At 33.8% G+C, this 20,803-nt stretch overlaps 1 protein-coding gene across 9 annotated transcripts in view; it reads right to left on the bottom strand.

Annotated features, from left to right (window-relative positions):
- Nucleotides 1-2,492: 2,492 nt before the first annotated feature.
- MON2 (MON2 homolog, regulator of endosome-to-Golgi trafficking) overlaps nucleotides 2,493-20,803 on the bottom strand; it is a 112,715-nt gene continuing 94,404 nt past the window's right edge. For all 9 annotated transcript variants that reach the window (XM_032348848.1, XM_032348842.1, XM_032348844.1 and 6 more), the window contains 5 exons: nucleotides 17,695-17,755; nucleotides 16,409-16,532; nucleotides 13,227-13,434; nucleotides 10,597-10,679; nucleotides 2,493-3,481 (listed from right to left, as the gene is read on the bottom strand). In XM_032348848.1, the coding sequence (XP_032204739.1) occupies nucleotides 3,318-3,481; nucleotides 10,597-10,679; nucleotides 13,227-13,434; nucleotides 16,409-16,532; nucleotides 17,695-17,755 (640 nt within the window). In that variant the 3' untranslated portion in view covers nucleotides 2,493-3,317. The remainder of the gene's footprint in view (nucleotides 3,482-10,596; nucleotides 10,680-13,226; nucleotides 13,435-16,408; nucleotides 16,533-17,694; nucleotides 17,756-20,803) is intronic.

The raw sequence follows: 20,803 nt of genomic DNA, 5'->3' as shown, positions 1-20,803 counted from the left end.
GAGAAAAGAAAACCTAGTCATTACTGGCTTTTTATGGAATTAATTTAAATGAGTATTATTCTTCTGAACAAAATATATGTGTAAATTGTTCATTTCTTCCTTCTGGTGCTAAATATAATAAGGAATATAACAAGAGTTGAATTAACACTCAAATGGGAGGGAAATAGGCAATAAACGACGTAGCTGGAGCACCCACGTAGCTCAGTCTGATAAGCATCTCTTGATTTCCACTCAGGTCATGATCTCAGGGTCATGAGACTGAGCAAGCCCAGTGTAGAGCCTGCTTAAGATTCTCTCTTTCCCTCTCTCTCTGCCCCTTATCATCCCTCCTCAAATGCTCTCTCTCTAAAAAAATGAAAATAAAAACACCTAAAAAAAAAACCAACATAGCTGCTAATATCATAAAACTTTAAACATTACAAAAAACATTAAAACATTACAAAAAACATAAAACATTACAAATGTAAGCTAGTGAAAAGTAGTTTCCTCTAAACCAAACTTTTATGCATTTTCTTTTTCCTTTGGCCCCTACAGACTCCTAATAAATAAATGTTACTCACAAAAATACACAGTAAAAATAACAAAACTTTAAAACTAGTTATAAAGAAATACTAAATGAGACACTACAAAATCAGCTTTTTTTTTCTTTTTGGCAGAGAGAAAATATTATAGGAAAATAAAAAGTAAGCTATTCAAGTTGAAAATTAGTTTCTTTTATAATGGAAAAAAGTCAGAAAGGAATTGTAATCCAATGTTGGAATATACCTGTTGTCTGGTAATCTATGTTATAAGATAGGCACTGTCAGTGACAAAAAATGATCATGTGAGGCTTAAAACCCATTATATTTATAGTATGCATTCCAGAGGACATTATTACTAATGGTTCAAGGACTAATCACAGTCTCAGTTGTGCTGTAATCTTAGCCTTGGGAACTTGCTTTTTTTAATGATCTCTTAGCATCTAGTAATCTTACACAGCTCAGTTCTCTTAGTCACTAGAGAACACACTTCATACTAACAAAACAAGGGCTCTGCGTTAACCACCCCAGGGATTGGGATATTTTAGAAAATGCAGCCTAAGAGGAATGTTTGACTCAAGGGAATGAATTGCTGGTAGCTGACTCCTGGGGGTGGCAGGAGATATTCTGAGAGGAAAAACCTGTCAAATTATATCACCAAGGGGGCAGCTCACTTTGCTTGTCACTAAGACTGGCACTGATAACCATATTATATGGTATTAACACATTTATGCTTTGGTCTGTAGGGAATGGTCCCAGTATTGAAAGCTAATAGGATAGATATTAGCTAAATCTACTCAATTTATATAAATGTATGCTATAAACCTCTGACTCATTTTTAACTTTCACTGGAGAGTAATTTTTATGAGTACAACTGGTCTATTATTTCTCAAGAATAAACATTTTCACTTCATGTAAATTCATGGCAGTATTTTTAACATATTACTTAACTGGCACACTACCTTTGTTATTCTATTTCGGTAGTCTATCAGTGATAAACAGAGTTTTCTAATCCTTAATTTAACATATCCAAATGTAGGAAATAAAATAAACACACAGCTTGAATGTTTTTTTTTTTTTTTAACAACTTTAAGGAAAATGCTGGAGATAGACTGGAGGAAATGCCATAATTTACCTTAATTCTAGGTGAAATTATAAAATAGAAATTCATTAATTCTGGTAAATAAAAATAATATCCCCTCCAAAAAAGACCTTACCATGTTTATAGATAACAGTGCAAATTAAATAATTACACAATTACAATAGCCTCAAAATTGTTTCTCATCTATTACTCAATTCTAGTATCTTCCCTAGTTTTATATTTATTTGAGAGGCTGAAATGTATAAATTCTATTAAAATCAAAGGCCTTCTAGCACATTAACACAATACTGAAACCATTATGATTTCTTAACCATTGTTTTAAACATCTTTGCATCTTTACATGTTTAAGAAAATTTAACTAAGAAAAATATGGTAATATCATAATCCATTAAATAAAAAATACAGTGATCTAGGTTAGTTTTTTAAGAAACAATTATGTTAATGTACTCAAGAGCATTTTTCTTCTTCACTGAGAGCAAAGTGAAACAAAATTAGCAATTTACTCCATGACAGAAAGTTTACTGTACTTCTAAATGATTCACTATCTCCAAAAATACACTTCTCATTGTTTTGGAATACACACACATTTTATATTTATGAGTTAGCATAGTTATTTTTCTTCTTGAGAAGACATTACAAAATGAAACACTGAAATGAACGAAACTTCACAGGCAAAAGTTAGGAAATCTGGAATCATCTTGCCTGGGTCATAATTCAAAGACAATGATAAATGCTTAGTGGGAAAAAAAAAATCAGTAGAAATAGAATATGAAAAGTCTTTAAAATTCAGATACCAAGTATAAAAACAGACAGACTTATGTGAAAGCTGGGAAAGATATTTAAAGAAATGAGGTATGATGGAGCCAGAGCGCTACAATATATCCCAATGTATTAATAACCTATACTTCAAAGTTGCAAAATCAGCAAATCATAAACTATTTGCTGCTGTGTTCACATGACCTTTCTGGTCAGATGTTCAATAGTCACTAGTAAATACATTTAAAATAAGCACTGAGATAACTGCATGATCATATGGTGAGCGTATCGGCTGCTTAAGAAGGCAAATTATAAGTAAAAATGTAAGCAAACAATTTTGTATTAATAATAAATACTAGCTTCAAGCATTTAACATTATCAATATTTTAAAAATTTAAATAATAAATGCAACTATTTTATACAGAACTGTACCATTTATTATACACACAAGTTTATCAGTTCCCTTTGTTTACAAAGGCTGGTTATAGATAATGTGGAATGTTACAGTACCATCTTGCATAAAATTTTAGTATACTTTTGTACTTGAAAAAGGGTGCAAAAACACCAGCCTAATAAATCTGACTGAATGAAATAGCTTTTCTTTCATTTTAAAAAGTACATCACATACACCACAAACTGTACATAAGCTCACTTTTAAATCACCAATTGAAGATAAAGTAGCAGGCGTGTTTTAGTTACATTAACTCTCTCTCCATCAGTTTAACTTACTAAAGGCTTCCACTGCTACTCATTCAGGAGGCTTTGTTGACATGTAAGCTTGTAATATGAATTACTGAAGTCAGGTAAGTACAATTTAAAGGAGGCCAACAACAGCTGCCAAGAATTATTTGTAGTAAGAAATGTCCTTCTCATAGAAGACTCACTGAGGATCAGATACTCTTGAGATATCTATCTTTCCTCTTTAAAATTATTGTAGCTGGTCAAGACTCTCCATTTTGAACTTTGGATGCTGGTGGTTGCATGAAATCCTTAAAAGGAACGAGGGCCTCTTTAAGCGCAGAGCAGACTTCTGCAGATGAGCAGGTGATGCATTCTACTAAAGTTGGGTATAAAGCAATCACTTGTGCCCAGGTATTTCCATCAACTGTAATGAGAAAGTATAAAATCTCAAAAACTTGTGGTTTAAATAGTAGAGATTATGCAATTAACATAAACAATCCTTTAAATACAAGGCAAAGAAAAAAATCCCCAAATACGGAGATTCCATAAACGTGTACACTTTCTTTTTTGTTTTTTTTTAATTTTTGGGAGATTTCCTGCACTATTTAATAAGATAAGAAGGAAAAACATATGGTCAATGTGCAGAGTCATCAATACCAAGAAATTTGATAACGTCCATTTAATTTTTTTTTTAAGATTTTATTTATTCATTTGACAGAGATTACAAGTAGGTAGAGAGGAAGGCAGAGATAGAGGTGGAGACAGGCTCCCTGCTGAGCAGAGAGCCCGATGCGGGGCTTGATTCCAGGACCCTGGGATCATGACCTGAGCTGAAGGCAGAGAATTAACCCACTGAGCCACCCAGGCACCCCTGATAACGTCCATTTTAAACGATACTTCAATTTGTGAAGGCCCTTTTATCATTTTCAGTATAAGTGCCAGATAATGTAGTATGTATTTCAAGAACAATGAGAAAACAACTCCATTTCTTAATGTAGTTGTATGCTAAAAATATAAACATTTATATGATTTTCCCAGTAACGTCCTTGATATTCACTTTAGTTTCAAGTGACCACACAGATCCATTCTTGTCCTGTACTGCTCCCTAATCTTTATGTATATCACTACATTGAAACCTCAGTGGGGAGGTACATGTCTGTGTTCTTCACCACTATCACCAACAACCAGTATAGGTGAATGCTATTTGGCTATTTATATCCTAATTTACAATTTCCTCATACTCTGAGATCACATATTACATTCCTATTTTCTTGAAAGTACTATGCATATTGCTGAGAGTTCAATATGGAATAAAACCAACTGAGAGATTTCGTTAGATAGTATATGTATACGACAGTTCATGGAGTAAGTCTCAAATCTAGAAGGCAGTATAGTATAAATGAAAGAATACTATGTCATACACGAGGAACTTTAATTCTGTTTTTCACTCCAATTTCTCTTTATCTCAACTTCTGTTGGAAAATAAAGGAATGAGTTTCTCAAACTAGTGTCCTTCAAGATACTTCTTATAAAAATAAATAATGTTCAGGGCGCCTGGGTGGCTCAGTGGGTTAAGCCGCTGCCTTTGGCTCAGGTCATGATCTCAGGGTCCTGGGATCGAGGCCCGCATCGGGCTCTCTGCTCAGCAGGGAGCCTGCTTCCCTCTCTGTCTCTCTGCTTGCCTCTCCATCTACTTGTTATTTCTCTCTGTCGAATAAATAAATAAATCTTTAAAAAAAAAAAAATAAATAAATAAATAAATAAATAAATAATGTTCAGGTAAGTTTGACACGTTATATATATTATCTTCCTTTTCGGGAGTCATAATTCACATGAATTTATTAAAAACCTGCAGTAAAAGAAGAGGTTTAACTTTATTCAGGGCTTCCAAAACTAATTTGGTTATGGAACTTTTTTATATTCAGTATCTACTGACACCACTCATCATCATTCATCATTAATAATCATTGCTTAGTACTAACCTTGGGAAATGCTGACCTGTTCATTAATCCCTACTTCACCCACACAATGGCTTCCTCAGAGTGGGAGTAGGGCTGATGGGTAATGGTGAGGGAGGGAATGTCAGGCCAGAGCTGTTTTTATCTGTTTTATATGTTAGGAATCAATATCAGATTTCTTTTGTAAAAAGAATTGTGCTGCTTGACAGGAAAGAAACATTTTAAAAATCACCAGTCTAAGAAGTTTTAAACAGTCTTCTCCAGCTGTTGCCTGTGAAACTTTCCACTAATCATTTAACAAAAGATTGCACAGAGAGGATTCTAGAAAAATGGCAGAGTAGGAAGTACCAGGAGTCTATCTACCCACCCAGACAACAACTGCATTGGCAGAAATCTGCTTGATGCCAACTATTTTGGAACTCTGGAGTCTACTGAAGGCTTGCAACTTGCAGGGGTAGACTTGGACAGTTTATTGTGATTAATTTCCGTCAATTTCAGGTCTTAGCACAGTAGCAGCTACACATCCCTCACTCCTAGCCATGTGGTCGGCAGGTGTGCACATGTTCCTGAAGCAGCTAGCACAAAGCCTACAGAAAAGGCCAGTGGACAAAAATAACACAGCCTCCAAGTAACAGGGATCTGTGCTCTCTAATCGATGCTTTTGATCACAAAGGTGCAGATAAAAAGGCTTCAACAGCAACAAAAAAGCCAAACACCTCAATTCAAAAAATGTGCAACGGGTTTAAATAGATATTTCTCCAAAGGAGATATACAAATGGCCCATAATGCACAGGAAAAGATGCTCAACATCGTTAATCATGAGGGAAATGCAAATCAAAACTACAATCGGACCCACCTCTTACTCATTAAAATGTCTACTATCAACAAAAACAAAAATAAAAATGGAACAAACAAAAAATACCCCAAGTATTCATAAAGATGTGGTAAAATTAGAATCTTGTTCACTTGTGGTTGGAATGTAAAATAGTACAGCCATAGTGAAAAATAACATAGTGGTTCCTCAAAAAGTAAAAAATAGAGTGGCGCCTGGTGGTGCCTGGTGGCTCAGATTAAGCATCTGCCTTTGGCTCAGGTCATGATCTCCAGGTCCTGGAATCTAGTCCCATATCAGGCTCCCAACTCAGCAGGCAATCTACTTTCTCTCTCTGCCTGCTTGTGATCTCTCTGTGTCTCTCAAATGAATAAAAATCTTTAAAAATAAAAAAAAATTCAAAAATTAAAAAAAAATTAAAAATAGAATTACCATATAATCTAGCAATTCTACTTCTGGGTATATACTCAAAAGAATTGAAAGCAGGGTCTTTTTTTTTTTTTTAAAGATTTTATTTATTTATTTGACAGAGAGAGATCACAAGTAGGCAGAGAGGCAGGCAGAGAGAGAGAGGAGGAAGCAGGCTCCCTGCTGAGCAGAAAGCCTGATGCGGGACTCGATCCCAGGACCCTGAGATCATGACCCGAGCCGAAGGCAGCGGCTCAACCCACTGAGCCACCCAGGCGTCCGAAAGCAGGATCTTGAAGAGATTTCTGTACACATGTTCATAGCAGCATTACTCACAATAACTAAAATGTGGAATCAACCCAAGTGTGTACCAATGGATAAATGAATAAGGAAAATACAATATACACACACAGACACACAAAGACACAGATACACACTGAAATATTATTCAGTCTTAAAAAGGACATTCTCTAACAATCTATGATATGAATGAACCATGATCATATTATACGAAGTGAAAAAAGCCAGTCATAAAAAGACAATTTACTGTATGGTTCACCTTATATGAGGTACTCAGAGTACTCAAAATCATAGTGATAGAAAATAGAATGGTGGTTGCCAGAAGCTTGAAGAAATGGGGAATAAGGAGTTATTGTTTAAAGAGTGTAGAGTTCCAGGGGTGCCTGGGTGGCTCAGTGAGTTATGCCTCTGCCTTCAGCTCAGGTCATAATCTCGGGGTCCTGGGATGGAGCCCTGCATTGGGCTCTCTGCTCGGCAGGGAGCCTGCTTCCCCCTCTCTCTGCCTACTTGTGATCTCTCTCTCTCTGTCAAATAAATAAATAAAATTAAAAAAAAAAAAAAAGAGTGTAGAGTTCCAGTTTCAAGATGGTAAGAGTTATAGAGATGGTGCTGATGGTAGTACACTATTATGAATATATTTGAATTTGAATACATATTGAATATATATGAATATACCACTAAACTATACACTTAAAAATAGCTTATTATAAATTTTTATGTGTATTTTACTACAGTTTTAAAAAAAAAAAAAAGGTTGCACAGATTGAAACCTAGTATCTAGAATGCCCCAGATGTTAAGTCAACTGACAAAATTAAGTCTTGGTTTGTTATAGGAAAATACAAAAATACATTAAGATCACATCTCAAACTCAGGAGAAGTTACTCAAATTTCTTAAATTAAAAAATATTTTTAAAAGCCCACTATAGATCTTGGTGAGCACCTTGGACTACCTACCAAAAAGGAATGAAAAAGCTGCAAGCATTGATATGGAAGAATCTCCATATTATATGAAGCAGAAAAAAACAGAGTATTCAGAATAGTAGATATAGTATGGTCTATTATGTATATTCATTTATGTTCAAATATATACTGGAGTATATATTTGGTATTTACATAATAAACTTTTGGAAAGATCCACAAAATAATAAAAATGGTTACCTATGTCAAGTTAAAAACAGTTAAGACAGATCTAAAATAGGGTAAAGATGATCTTAAAACTTTTCCCTGTATGTCTTTCTATGATTTGGAATTTTTGAACCATGTGTAATGTTATTGCTTATCAAATTTTAATGTAAAGATCAAATAAAACAAAAACAAAATTCCTCCAAATTAAAAATAAGTCTAACAAATGCCTTCCCCCCCCCCCGAAAGCCCCAAAACAAATGACAAATGTCCTAAACAAATGTTGAGTGTACACTGGTTCCAAATCTTATACCTGTCCTCCTGAATTAACTCTGGAATAGCTATGAGCAATCCAACATATTTCCACTGGAAAGGCCTGAATTTTTCTAAGTTACCTTCTATTTTCCTGTTTCTTAATGAAGCTTATCATAGCTAATATAATACCATCATCATTTATGGTTACATTTAATTTAAATTTTCACTTCATATATCCAAAGCTACAATTCAAACTCTCTTAGACAATTTTTAACAGTTACTTAAATAATCTATCACTAATGCACTGCCCTATTCATGGCCCACTGGCTTTGTTTAAAAAAAAAAAAGGAAAAGAAAAGAAAAAGATTTTTTAAAGTTACATTTCCCCTTCCTTTTTTTTTTAGATTTTATTTATTTATTTGACAGAGAGAGAGACAGCGAGAGAGGGAACACAAGCAGGGGGAGTGGGAAAAGGAGAAGCAGGCCTCCCGCCAAGCAGGAAGCTTGATGTGGGGCTCGATCCCAGGACCCAGGATCATGACCGAGCCGAGGCAGATGCCTAATGACTCAGCCACCCAGGAGCCTCTTCTTTTCTTCTTCCTTTGTACAAATTCTGCTTAAATTCTTGACAGTTATCAAAAAATCCTACAAAATCATGCAAGCACTATGCACTGAAATGTACTCGTTATATTTAATATATCTCTAACAATAACATGGGAATTGGAGAATTTTTAATTGGAGAATGTTTAAGTCTTAAATATATTTTTAAAGAATCCAATTGTGACCTATGATGTAACAAAAATTTTACTGGTCACTAGGAAGTTAATTCATGGTATCCCTCTCTGAAATATCAACCAGAACTATTTTTTTTTTAAGATTTTATTCATTTATTCGACAGAGAAATCACAAGTAGGCAGAGAGGCAAGCAGAGAGAGAGGGGGAAGCAGGCTCCCTGTTGAGCAGAGAGCCCCCAATGTGGGGCTCGATCCTAGGACCTTGAGATCATGACCTGAGCTGAAGGCAGAGGCTTAACCAACTGAGCCACCCAGGCACACCAACCAGAACATTTTTTAAGAGAGCTCAAATTTGAATTTGATGGGATGAAATCAGAGTATTGCTCCCACAATTTTCTTACAAACTCTACCCCTCCCTTTGGATTGAATAAATATAAATCTATCGCTCCTTAAGATTTAGTATAATACTCACCGTTTTAGGTCAAAGCACCAGTGGGTAAATTTTGAAAACAGAAAAATAAGTATTTACTTATAGTATATAGCAACTGCCAGAACAAATATCCTATGACTCATTTATTAGGCATTTATTAGGAACTTCCTTGGGTATTAAAAGTAATGTTACTTAAAGTGCCAGTCTGCTAAGGTACTTGGGCCAGAATATAAATCAATACACTTCCCTCTTTAACAAAAGCTTGTTGTATTAAAAATGCCAACTGGGGTGCCTGGGTGGCTCAGTCGTTAAGCGGCTGCCTTTAGATCAGGTTATGATCCCAGTCCTGGGATCGAGTCCCACATCAGGCTCCCTGCTCAGCGGGAAGCCTGCTTCTCCATCTCCCACTCCCCCTGCTTGTATTCCCTCTCTCACTGTCTCTCTCTGTCAAATAAATAAAATCTTACAAAAAAAAAAAAAAAAAGTCAACTGAACCACTGTGTTCACTGACACAATTAACTTATATTCTGGTGCCAGCTCTTTATCCTGTCCTCAAACCACTTTGTGTTGCAATGCAGAGCATTCAAAATAGAACAAAGCATGTCCCAAAAAGCCTCTCAAGAAGTTTACAAGTTAAGGGAACTGAGCCATGTATGTATATAACTGTAACACATACAGAGTGCTTTAAGACAAAGGTATACATGCTACAAATTCAATGAAAAGAGAAATCACTCACCATTAAGGATTAAAAACAAGGCTTAAAAGCAGAGTGATATCTGAACTAGATAGATGTAAGCAGAAGACTGAAATAAGCAAAAGGTTGGGACTACTTGGGTAGACTAAGAATTTTAGTTTGGTGGGAGAACAGGATATGTGAGGTCTAATGGAAATAAACCATACATCTAAGGGGGTTTGACAACAATACTCTTTGCATTTGGTAGGTAATGGTAAATGAAAATTTTTTGTTTTACAAAGATAGGTAAATGAACGATCAAAACTGCACAAAAAATCATTTCTGGCAATAATGTAAAGAATGGAATAAAGAGGAAGGAGTCAAGAAGAGGAATGTAAAGAAAAGGAATGAGTTACAGAAAGGAGAAACAAATGAGAAAAAGCTATTAAGTAATTCAAAGTTGTATAGTTTATTCAATACAAACGCAGGATGGAAGCCTACACCTACCCAAAAACTCAAGTGATGGTCTACATTAAAAATATATGTACTATGAATTATCCATGGAACATTCTGAATTCAGACCAACTTAGTTAAGAAAAATAAAAACACTGTTATTTAACATAAAGAAGCTAAAACATTACAAATTAATTTTACTTAATTAAATCCTAATGGACTTGATTCTTTGCTGTTATAAGGCCTGGAAAAAAGAAAGCCAAATAACTGCTATATTCCTAAAATTCAGTTAACTTAATAATAATAGTAAAGTGCATCAGAAATAGAACATAAGTGCTATGAGTTTATAATAACTGAGTTTCTAAGCACTTACCATTCTCAGGCTGAGTTTTCTTAAGTGAATCAATGAGAGTACTGACTGCTTTTAAAACAAATATGATTTCCGTTACTTGTTGCCTGAAAAAGAGATGGGAAATTATTTCCATCAGGATTTTAAGATATGCCATGTGTGTTTTTTACTAGGTTTATACAAGTAAAACATCTCTATACAAGTTATTGTATACATCTTTATACAAGTTATACATCTCTATACAAGTAGATGTACTTTGGAAAAATACTAGACACAATACAATGCAAAGTTAATATTAGTTTTAAATTCTTAGAAAAGAAAAATTATTTTATTAATATGTACTTCAATGTGCAAGTAAGATTTACATTTTTATCATAAATTATCCTTTTCAAAAGGGGGGCATCTATTCAGGCAAATCTAAATTTATTTGTAAGATATTTCACATAACTATTTAAATTTAAGGTATTTTATACATCCTTTTAAAGCTTCTCTACAAATTTTTTTTTTCCTTTTTAACTAACTAGTCCTAAAAGGGATCTGCCAAAGTTTAAATGGAAATAAAGACTACTACTACCTCCTGGCATATAATTTTACCATGCTATTAAAAGGACATTTAAAATTACAATAATATAGAGACGTCTTGGTAGTGTAGTTGGTTAAGTGTCCAACACTTGGTTTCAGCTCCCTGTGATCTCAGGGTCCTGATTTCAGGATCCTGAGGTCATGATCTCAGGAACATGAGGTCAAGCCCTGTGTTGGTCTCTAAGCTCAGTGTGGAGTCTGCCTGACTCTCTCTCTCCCTTTCTCTCTGCCTTCTTGCACTCTCTCTTTCAAATAAATAAGTAAATCTTTTTTAAAAATTACAATAGTACTGGGGTGGGAAAAAAAAAGTATGATAGTACCTTTAAAGTTTCTATCTCTCTCTCTAAATAAATAAATGAATCTTTTAAAAAAAATTACAATAGTACTGGGGTGGGAAAAAAAGTATGATAGTACCTTTAAAGTTTCTAATACAACAAAAGAAACATGCTCAAAATTAATCCTAAGGCATGATTATTTGGAGACATTAGCAATGAAGAATTAACTTGGGAGTAAAGGATCAAGAGTAGCTTGATTCCCTTCTTTCTCCCTAAATAGTCTCCTCAGGCCTGATACAAATCTGTGTTTTCATTCTACAAAAAAGATTTTTCTATTACTACAACAGTATATTTCAAGTTTCCTTTTTAAGCATAGAGGAATGTCATTGTGTTGCACTGTAGTTTAGAAAATAATGTAATGATACTGAGTCAAACACAGGATGATACACTATAACACTTTTATAAGACAACTATAAATAAGACTCAATTTAAAAGCAATAAACACTGAAAACATAAAAAGAGGAAAAATTACTTTCTGAAATAAAATAATGTTATACTCTAATAAATAAAAAACATTCCAAGCAAAGCAACTTTATTACTGCTTTTCAAAGTATACTTCAGAGATCAATTCTGTCAAATCAATTTTCAATTATGCCCATAACCAAATTACCAACACCTGTCTTTGGAACTTTTTCACATATAATTCTGAATATGAGAAGGTATAATTTATGTTTAAGAATTGGTAAGCATTGGTAATTAAAAAAACAATAGCAAACTATTATGTAGCTATTTTTCATTCATCAAATTTTAAAAACATAAATCATAAACTGGCAAATAATTTTAAAATGCTAAAAACTGAGGAAAAGGACATTTATATACTCCTAGGAGAATGTAAATTGGTAGAAATCTCAGGTAGGCAATTTGTAATATACATATCAAAAGCTTTTAAAATGTCTTTATCTTCTGACAAGTTAATTCTCACTTCAAAAATTATAAGTAAATAAGAATGTACACAAGGATTTAGGAGTGGTGATTTACCTTTCCAATGCTACCTTATATGAGATGGAACCTATCATGATTTTCATTAATTCTTTCTTGACTTTGACAACTTTGTCTTCCAATATTATTTTGTTTCATTTGTTTTGCCTTAAACTCTAATTCCCATATTAAAAAATAGACTGGTGATATAACCATAATTTGTGATTGCATTTTTTTGATGAATTCTGATTTCTACCCCAACTTTGATTAGCCGTGGCTTAGCAGAAAGACCTAGAGTCCATTTTACTAACACAGCATGGCTAAATGGAAAGCAAATTAGTCCAGGAACAAGGGCTTAATTAAGCAAGCAAGAAGAAAAGAAGATCTAAGACATGGCTAGTGGACTTACAGAAAAATTTAAAAATAAAACAAACTAGGAAGTTTGTGGAATATGATTTACCATTATTTTCTCTCTAGAGAGAGTCACACCCATGTGCTCATACAGATCCGTAAGTCCTTATCCAGAAATCCTTAAGAAGACATATTTTAGAATTCAAAATTTTCTTTTAAATCCCAAAAGGAAACTTGGTACATATACATTACTTAACCTCCATGAGCAGTCTGAAAGAGCACCCCATAATAAAACACACTAATATATCTGCAGCAAAACTTACAAATATTTACACTGTACAAAATAAAATTATAAACAGCTTCAGGTCACATCAAATCACTTATGAAAACAATTTGGTGCTCAGAGCTTTTTTTATTCATAGTAATTAAGATAACATATTTCCTTCATCTATAAAATAAAATCTGTACCTTGGAAGAGGGCATTTACCACTTAATCTTTCATCCTCTATATAGCGATGAAGCACATCTTGAGATCTCTTTAAAAGCACTGAGAGTGCCATTCGTGAGATGTAGCCTTCTTGAGGTGTTGTGACTTTATTACTGAAGGAAAACTGGAGCAATGTTTCAAAACACATTTTAGAAAATTCCTCTCTCAAACGAATATCAATCTCTGCTTCTGTAAAATTGACAATTATTGATGGTTAACAAAAGGCTAAATTAATAACCTTAATGATAACAACTCTTAGCCAACTAGAAATAGAAGGAAATTCTTCAATGGATGAAAGCCATCTATGAAAAACTTACAGCTAAAAGCATATATATAACAATTTTCCTCCTTGCAAGATCAAAAGCAAGGCAAGACTGTCCACTCTCATCACTTCCACATAATATTTTTTTTTACCTAGACAAAGACAATTTTATACCCTTTTATACCCTTGACAGCACTATCAAATACTTCTCAATAGTTTTCCACAAGGCCAAACTTGCGATACTCTTTCTTTCTTTCTTTCTTCTTCCTTCCTCTCTCCCTTTCCTCCTTCCTCTTGGCAACATCTTTCCCAGAGCCAGACCTCTGCTCTAGTGTGGACTAGCTGCTCTCCAGACCTGCCATCCAGCTATATCCTCCAAATAGTCTCTGCCAAACTCTCAGAATTGTCTTTACTCTCTCTTATTTTATACCCAACTTCCTAGATCCATGCCCTCGGTTTCTTTGGTTTACTCCTTTGTTTTCATGGAACACATTCTGGAGTACCTGAGAAAGACTGAATAGGAAGTAAAATTTTTCAGAACTGCATTTCCAAGAATGTCATTACTTTACTCTGGTAGTTAAAGAAGTGTGTTACCTAGCAGCATTAGCACCACCAGAGAACTCATTAGAAATGCACATTCTCACATCCCACCCCAGACCTACTGAATCAGAAGCTCAGAGACTAGAGTCCAGCAATAGCTTGCTCTTGGAACTGACTTTAACGCATGCTGACATTTGAGAATTACCATTCCGTGCTTATACTCTGACAACGGTGGGCCTACGTATAAAACTCCATGTTAAAAATCCTTTCCGACTATAACTCTGAAACCACTGTGTCCATGTCTTTTGGCATCCAATGCTGCTACTCAACAGTCCAGTATCATCTTGACAAAATCCTTCTGTGTTGGCCTTTTTCCTTTTCTTTCTGAAATCTTATAGAATCTTCTCTTTAGCCCAAGTACTCTGAAATTTCATGACAACATAAAATTTGTGGATCTTCCTGTGGATCTTTTTTCTTCCACTGTTCTGGTTACTGAGTGACTATTTTTAATCTGGAGACTGATTTCTTCGGTTTACATCTTTGATAATTTCCTCTTTTAGCTTTGCTTTGTATTTTCTCTTTCTGGAAGACCTATTGTCAGATGTTAGACCCCTTGGATTCATTTTCATCTTTCTTCTCATATTGCCCACTTTTTTTCTTTCTCTGCTTTCGGTGTTATTTCCTTATATTTTCTTGCAACCCTTCACTGAACGTGTTATTTTAGTGGTCATATTTTTAGTTTCTATGAGCTCTTTCTTATACTGATTGCTCCTTCTTAATAGCATTTTCTGTTTCATGGATGTAAAATCTTTTATCTCTTTGAACATCCTAATTATAATTGTGCTTTTTGGGAGTGGAATGTGTCTGTGGCCCTGAATTTACATTTCCTCTGGGTTTCTTTTCTTCCCTCTTCATCTGTTTTGGTTTTTCTCTTTCGCGTTGGAAGATTTTCTCTGAAAGCTTTGGCTATCAGGTCATACTTAAGAGTGGTAGACCAAAAGTAATCCCTGGAACCTAAGTCTTTATAAATTGGTCCATTTTAGCATAGAAGGCTTTCCATATATATGTTTTAAAAGGCCCTGCAAGTTCAAACTGAGAAGTTTGTGTCATATAGCAAAGCCACTGGAAGAATGTCCATGTACCTATTTTATCTTGGTATATTTAATACTTTAAATCGCAAGACAGAAATTGCTTGAAAAGGTATACATGGCAATTCAGTGGTCCTTATTTAGCTTAAAATATTTACATCTGATTATAAATAGTTTGTAATACTTTTATAAAAATGTATCTAGAAATTTTTATATACTCTTAATAATAAAAAGTTGACTGTGTTAACACATAAATAGTATTTAATCTTTTTTCCTGAGATTTTTATATTTGTTAAATCTGCACTTATCAGATCACTTTTATCACTTATCTGGGCTGGGAAAAAGAACTACTGTAGTTTCTGAACGAAGCAGTATGAGAGACACCTAGTGGCCAAACTGTGAGCATTTACATGCTCTTTAAAATGTTCAGCACCGTTCAGCAGAAGTTAGTCATGGCTCTGGTAAATTCCGGGGATAATGGATATGCATGGCACAAATTTAAAAATTTTTTAATCATCTCAAGAGAAAAGTCACGTAATGATACCACACAATTACATTTAGCAATTGAGCACAGGTTTAGAAAAAGAAATAATAGCAAAAGGCAATTTAAGTATTATCTCCCAAAAAGGTAGCATGATAAAATGAAAAGCATGGAATTCTTTTTAAGGATGAATTTGGCTTCCAGACTTTAGATTATGGATAATTTTTCCAAACTTTTTAAACCTATTTCCCTCTGTAATATGGTGGAAACTATTCTCACAGAAACGTTGTGAGGAAAGAGGTAATATTCTAATGTAATACCCTGCACATAGTAAGCATTTACTCAACTTAGTTCCATTAACAATGTTATAGCATCTATTTGTTTTAACTGGTTAACTGTAATTTATAACTCTGAACAACTGATATCAATATCTTTATTTCACAGATGACAAAACTGAGACTCATAGAAGTTAGCCAAACACTAGGTGGCAGAACATACACTTATTCCTTCCCAATAATCCATGATTTCACAAAACTGTTAACTTGTGTCAGCCAACAGTGACTTGGGCAGATTTTGTAAGTGCTCTGCAATTTAAATCATAACAATAATTCACAGAATATTCACATTTTCTCCATATAAAACTTAATATTCTATCACATTCTTAAAATTTATCCGACAATTCTCAAGTTCACAATTTACCACAATCATAGGACTAAACATTTCTATAATCAGTTTCATCCAAAGTGCTTCAATAGTTACTAACATTTTTAATAAATCATTAAAGTAACATACCCGTAAATGAAGATGACTGAGAGTGTATTGAGCCCTTATTAAGCATTGTCATTATCTGACCAACAAATTCCTTAGGAATAAAATTGGCATAAGGTAGTATCTCAGTGCTGATAAGCTGAACTACCTAAAACAAAAGAGGTAAACTCAAATGCATTTTTTTCTTGAAAAAGACCAACACAAATGATAACTTCTAGACTAAAATCTAAATTTTATTTTAAAAGAAAATTTATTAAAGGATTTTTCTTAATAAAGTACATAAATATTTTAATGTTAACATACAGGATGGGTAGCCTATTTCACCTTAGTAATAATAATAATTTATTTTTTAATAGTAAATTACAAAACAGTCAATAATATAAACTGTTTACTATGCAGTCATTTTAATAAATGTTGATCTTATATGAAATGTATCCATGTTAGAATAAAATATCCAAAACAGATTTAAGAATAAATCTGGTTAAATCACCTTTTTAGAATCATAAACAATAAGCCAAAAGAGAAAGTAAAGTTATATTCATTTTTGCTAAACAGCTCACTTCTAATATATAATTCATTAATTTGCCCTTTGAAGAAAAAGGAGTTTACAACAGTTTTAAAACACAGGACAAAAGGCAATGAACACTTTAAAGTAGTTTACTTATTTGATTTACTTAAAAGATCCTTTATCCCACTTAAAGGAAAATCATCAAAACACCTCCCCCAACAAAGAACCCATAAAGAACTACTTCCTTAAATTCCATTTACAATTAAAAAAAAAAAAAACTTAAAAAAAAAAAACAACACTCATTATGTGCCTCCAGAGTTCTAGAGGTTTTATCTACAGCTGGTTAAAAACAAAAACCTAGGGGCGCCTGGCTGGCTCAGTCAGTAGACTGTGTGACACCTATCTCAGGGCGGAGCTGAAGCCCCATGTTGGGCATACAGCCTACTTAAAAAATTCTAAACAACTTACTGATTAGTTTGAACCACTAACACCTGGTTTGCCAAACTACAGAGCAAACTCTCAAATACATGCTCAAAAACTGACAGATTTTACTGAATCAATTGCTTTTTTAAATTATTAAATGAACACAACTTCATATTTAGAGACAAAGCTAACAAGTATAAGGAAATCATGTCAGTGCTTTCAAAACTAACCTTTAATCTATGTGAGAGTTTTACTGCTTTTAGGTTCAATCTTAAACCTATTACTTTACTTTTTCTCTTAGCAATTTTATAGTTCCAACATTTCTACTATTTGCTTTGCACAAATGGTTATGGGAAAATGTTTTAAATAGCTTCCTCACCTCAACATCAATACTTTCATTTCTCTGAAATTCTTGAATAGAGAGATTATCTGGAGGTATGCTAAAAAAATAAACAAAACACTTGATTTTTAAAAGGTAAAATGTTCTCTGGAAATAAACAGCATTCAAATGACAAAAAGTATTTTCTCACCCAGGTTAGACATTACCATTTATTTAAAAAAACAGTATTTTTAATTAAAGTTAATAGGATAAGTGACTAAACTAATTACAAACATGAACTTCTAGCTACAAAAATGCTTGGTCCATTCCAGAACTAAATAAAATCTGTACTTTCAGTACTAATGAATGAAAGAATAACAAAGAGTGAGGATATTACTATTATCTGTAATAACAAGAAAAATTACCACTGTGATGATACCTGAATTCACTTATATTGCCAGTGGAGTGTCTTGGTTATCTGCTGAACTATTCACGGAGAGACTGACCATTAATCACTAATTTGTAATAAACACAATATATTAAAGATCTTTACAATAAAAAAGAGAACATCTGGGGGAAAAAAAAAAGCAGAAAATTGTTCCAGCAAGATCACTGGAAATCAACATTCTGTGAGTACCAAGGTGAATTTTAAACCACATGACTCTTAAGAATGAACAGTAAAATGGTATTAAACTTGTGAAGCAGTGAAAAATAAACTACTTGAAAACTGCTGAGAATCAGATGTTAATGCCTATTACAATAATAGTAACAGTTAAAGTTACAGAGACAGCCAATGTACAAAGAGCTTTATTTGTATTACTTCCTATGATTGAACAGTAACCACATGTAGTATTATCCTCATGTAATTGACAGAAGAGGAAACCGAGGCTTTGAATGCTAGTAATATGACAAAGAATGTATTATAAGCAAATGACAAGGTCAGAATTTGACCCTAAACTTCTCTGATGTTTGGGCTTAAATTCTTCTCTTTCATGTTGTAAATGCATAAATAGTGTTATCATATTTAAGATTAGAGGTATAATGTACACCTTTATACCTAGGGCTATTTTTGCTTTATTTGGTATTATTTGGTTTTTCTGTTTACAAGTATTTTCTATTTACAAGTGTTTCCTATTTACAAGTATTAGAATATACACACAAGTATTAGAATATACACACACACAAATGTACTCTACTATGGTTACCAGATCTTTGTTTGAAGCTATTTTTCATCCAACAAATTACTGAGTACCAAATACTCTGTATTAGGCACTCTATGAGATCCAGCTGTGAACAAGATGGACCCAGTCCCTGTTGCATGAAACCTGCATTTTGGTGTGCAAGTCCTAAACTAACTATAATCCGGTAGTAGGAAACTACAGAAAAAGTTTTAAAGACATGTACCCAAATTTGTACCAATGGTGGGAATTTTATAACCACTACTACTAAAGTAGCTTCACAGAATCTTTCTGTATCTCTAGAGATAAAACTGTTTAATTCTAATTTATAATCAAGTAATGTAAGTGTTAACTGATACAAAAATTCTGAAGATGGTGGAGGTAACTAAGGATGGGCTGATTAGCAATTTAAAGAAAGTTTATTACGAACAGACACTAATAATATTAATATTATTGGAATCATATAGCAGAAACACTTAAATGGATATATTTTTTAAAGATTTTATTTATTTATTTATTTATTTATTTATTTATTTATTTATTTATTTGACAGGGATCGCAAGTACGCAGAGCAGCAGGCAGAGAGAGAAGGGGAAGCAGGCTCCCCGCTGAGCAGAGAGCTCCACGCAGGGCTTGATCCCAGGACCCTGAGATCACGACCTGAGCCGAAGGCAGAGGCTTATTAACCACCGAGTCACCCAGGCACCCCATTTAAATGGATTTTTTTTTTTTAAAGATTTTATTTATTTATTTGACAGAGAGAAATCACAAGTAGTCGGAGAGGCAGGCAGAGAGAGAGAGAGGGAAGCAGGCTCCCTGCTGAGCAGAGAGCCCGATGCGGGACTCGATCCCAGGACCCTGAGATCATGACCTGAGCCGAAGGCAGCGGCTTAACCCACTGAGCCACCCAGGCGCCCCTAAATGGATTTTTAATATACTTTATAAATACTTTGTAATACTTTAAAAGAAGGTAGTACACAAAGTCAGAAACTGAAAAGTTCATTACTCCTTATCCCAGTGATCAATAAAATTGGAAAATTATTTGATCGTGCATAGATTATGTATTTTTTTTAAGACTTTATTTATTTATTTGTCATAGAGAGAGAAGCGAGAGCGAACACAGGTATACAGAGTGGCAGGCAGAGGCAGAGGGAGAAGCAGGCTCCCTGCCAAGCAAGGAGCCCGATGTGGGACTCGATCCCAGGACGCTGGGATCATGACCAGAGCTGAAGGCAGCCGCTTAAGCAACTGAGCCATCCAGGCATCCCTAGATTACGTATTCTGATCTCAAAACCCAAACTAACTGTTATACTTTAACTTAGAGTTAGTATCCTTACTAAACACTTTGAGCATATATAAAAACACTGGTTGAATTTTTTAAAAACACTAATAATTAACACAGTTTACCTATAAAGTGTAAGTAGAGACTGTCAGTAATCCAGGCAGAAATGGGCCACATAAGATCTTTAAATTCTCTAAGACTGAGGTTAGTTAGCGATTTTTTAAAAATTATTTTTATGAAACTTTATTTGAAATAAAAGAGCCTTCAAACTGATAAAAGTATTATTTGTAATCTCTTTCAGTTCTCTCTGCATGGTACATTAAAAAAATATATATTGAGATATAATTTCATATACCATAAATTTCACCTTTTAAGATGTATAATTCAGTCCTTTTTAATATATTCACGAAGTTGTACCACTTTCAATTCTAGAGTATTTTCATCGCTCCTGAAGACATTCTGTACTTTTAGCAGTCACTCCTCATTGTCTTTCTCCTCCCACCTGTGGCCATTAATCTACTTTGTCTCCATGCATTTGCCTACTCTGGATATACTATATAAATGAGATCATACACTATATGGCTTTTCATCTCTGGTTTCTTTCACTTAGCACAATATCTTCAAGATTCATCTATATTGTAGCATTCATGCATGCATGCATGTATTTTATCTCTTTTTATGGCTGAATATTCCATTCTATGGACAGACC

This window comes from Mustela erminea, chromosome 6 (assembly GCF_009829155.1).
Source record: "Mustela erminea isolate mMusErm1 chromosome 6, mMusErm1.Pri, whole genome shotgun sequence".
Lineage (NCBI taxonomy): Eukaryota > Metazoa > Chordata > Mammalia > Carnivora > Mustelidae > Mustela > Mustela erminea.
This window is presented reverse-complemented; position numbering and strand designations above follow the sequence as displayed.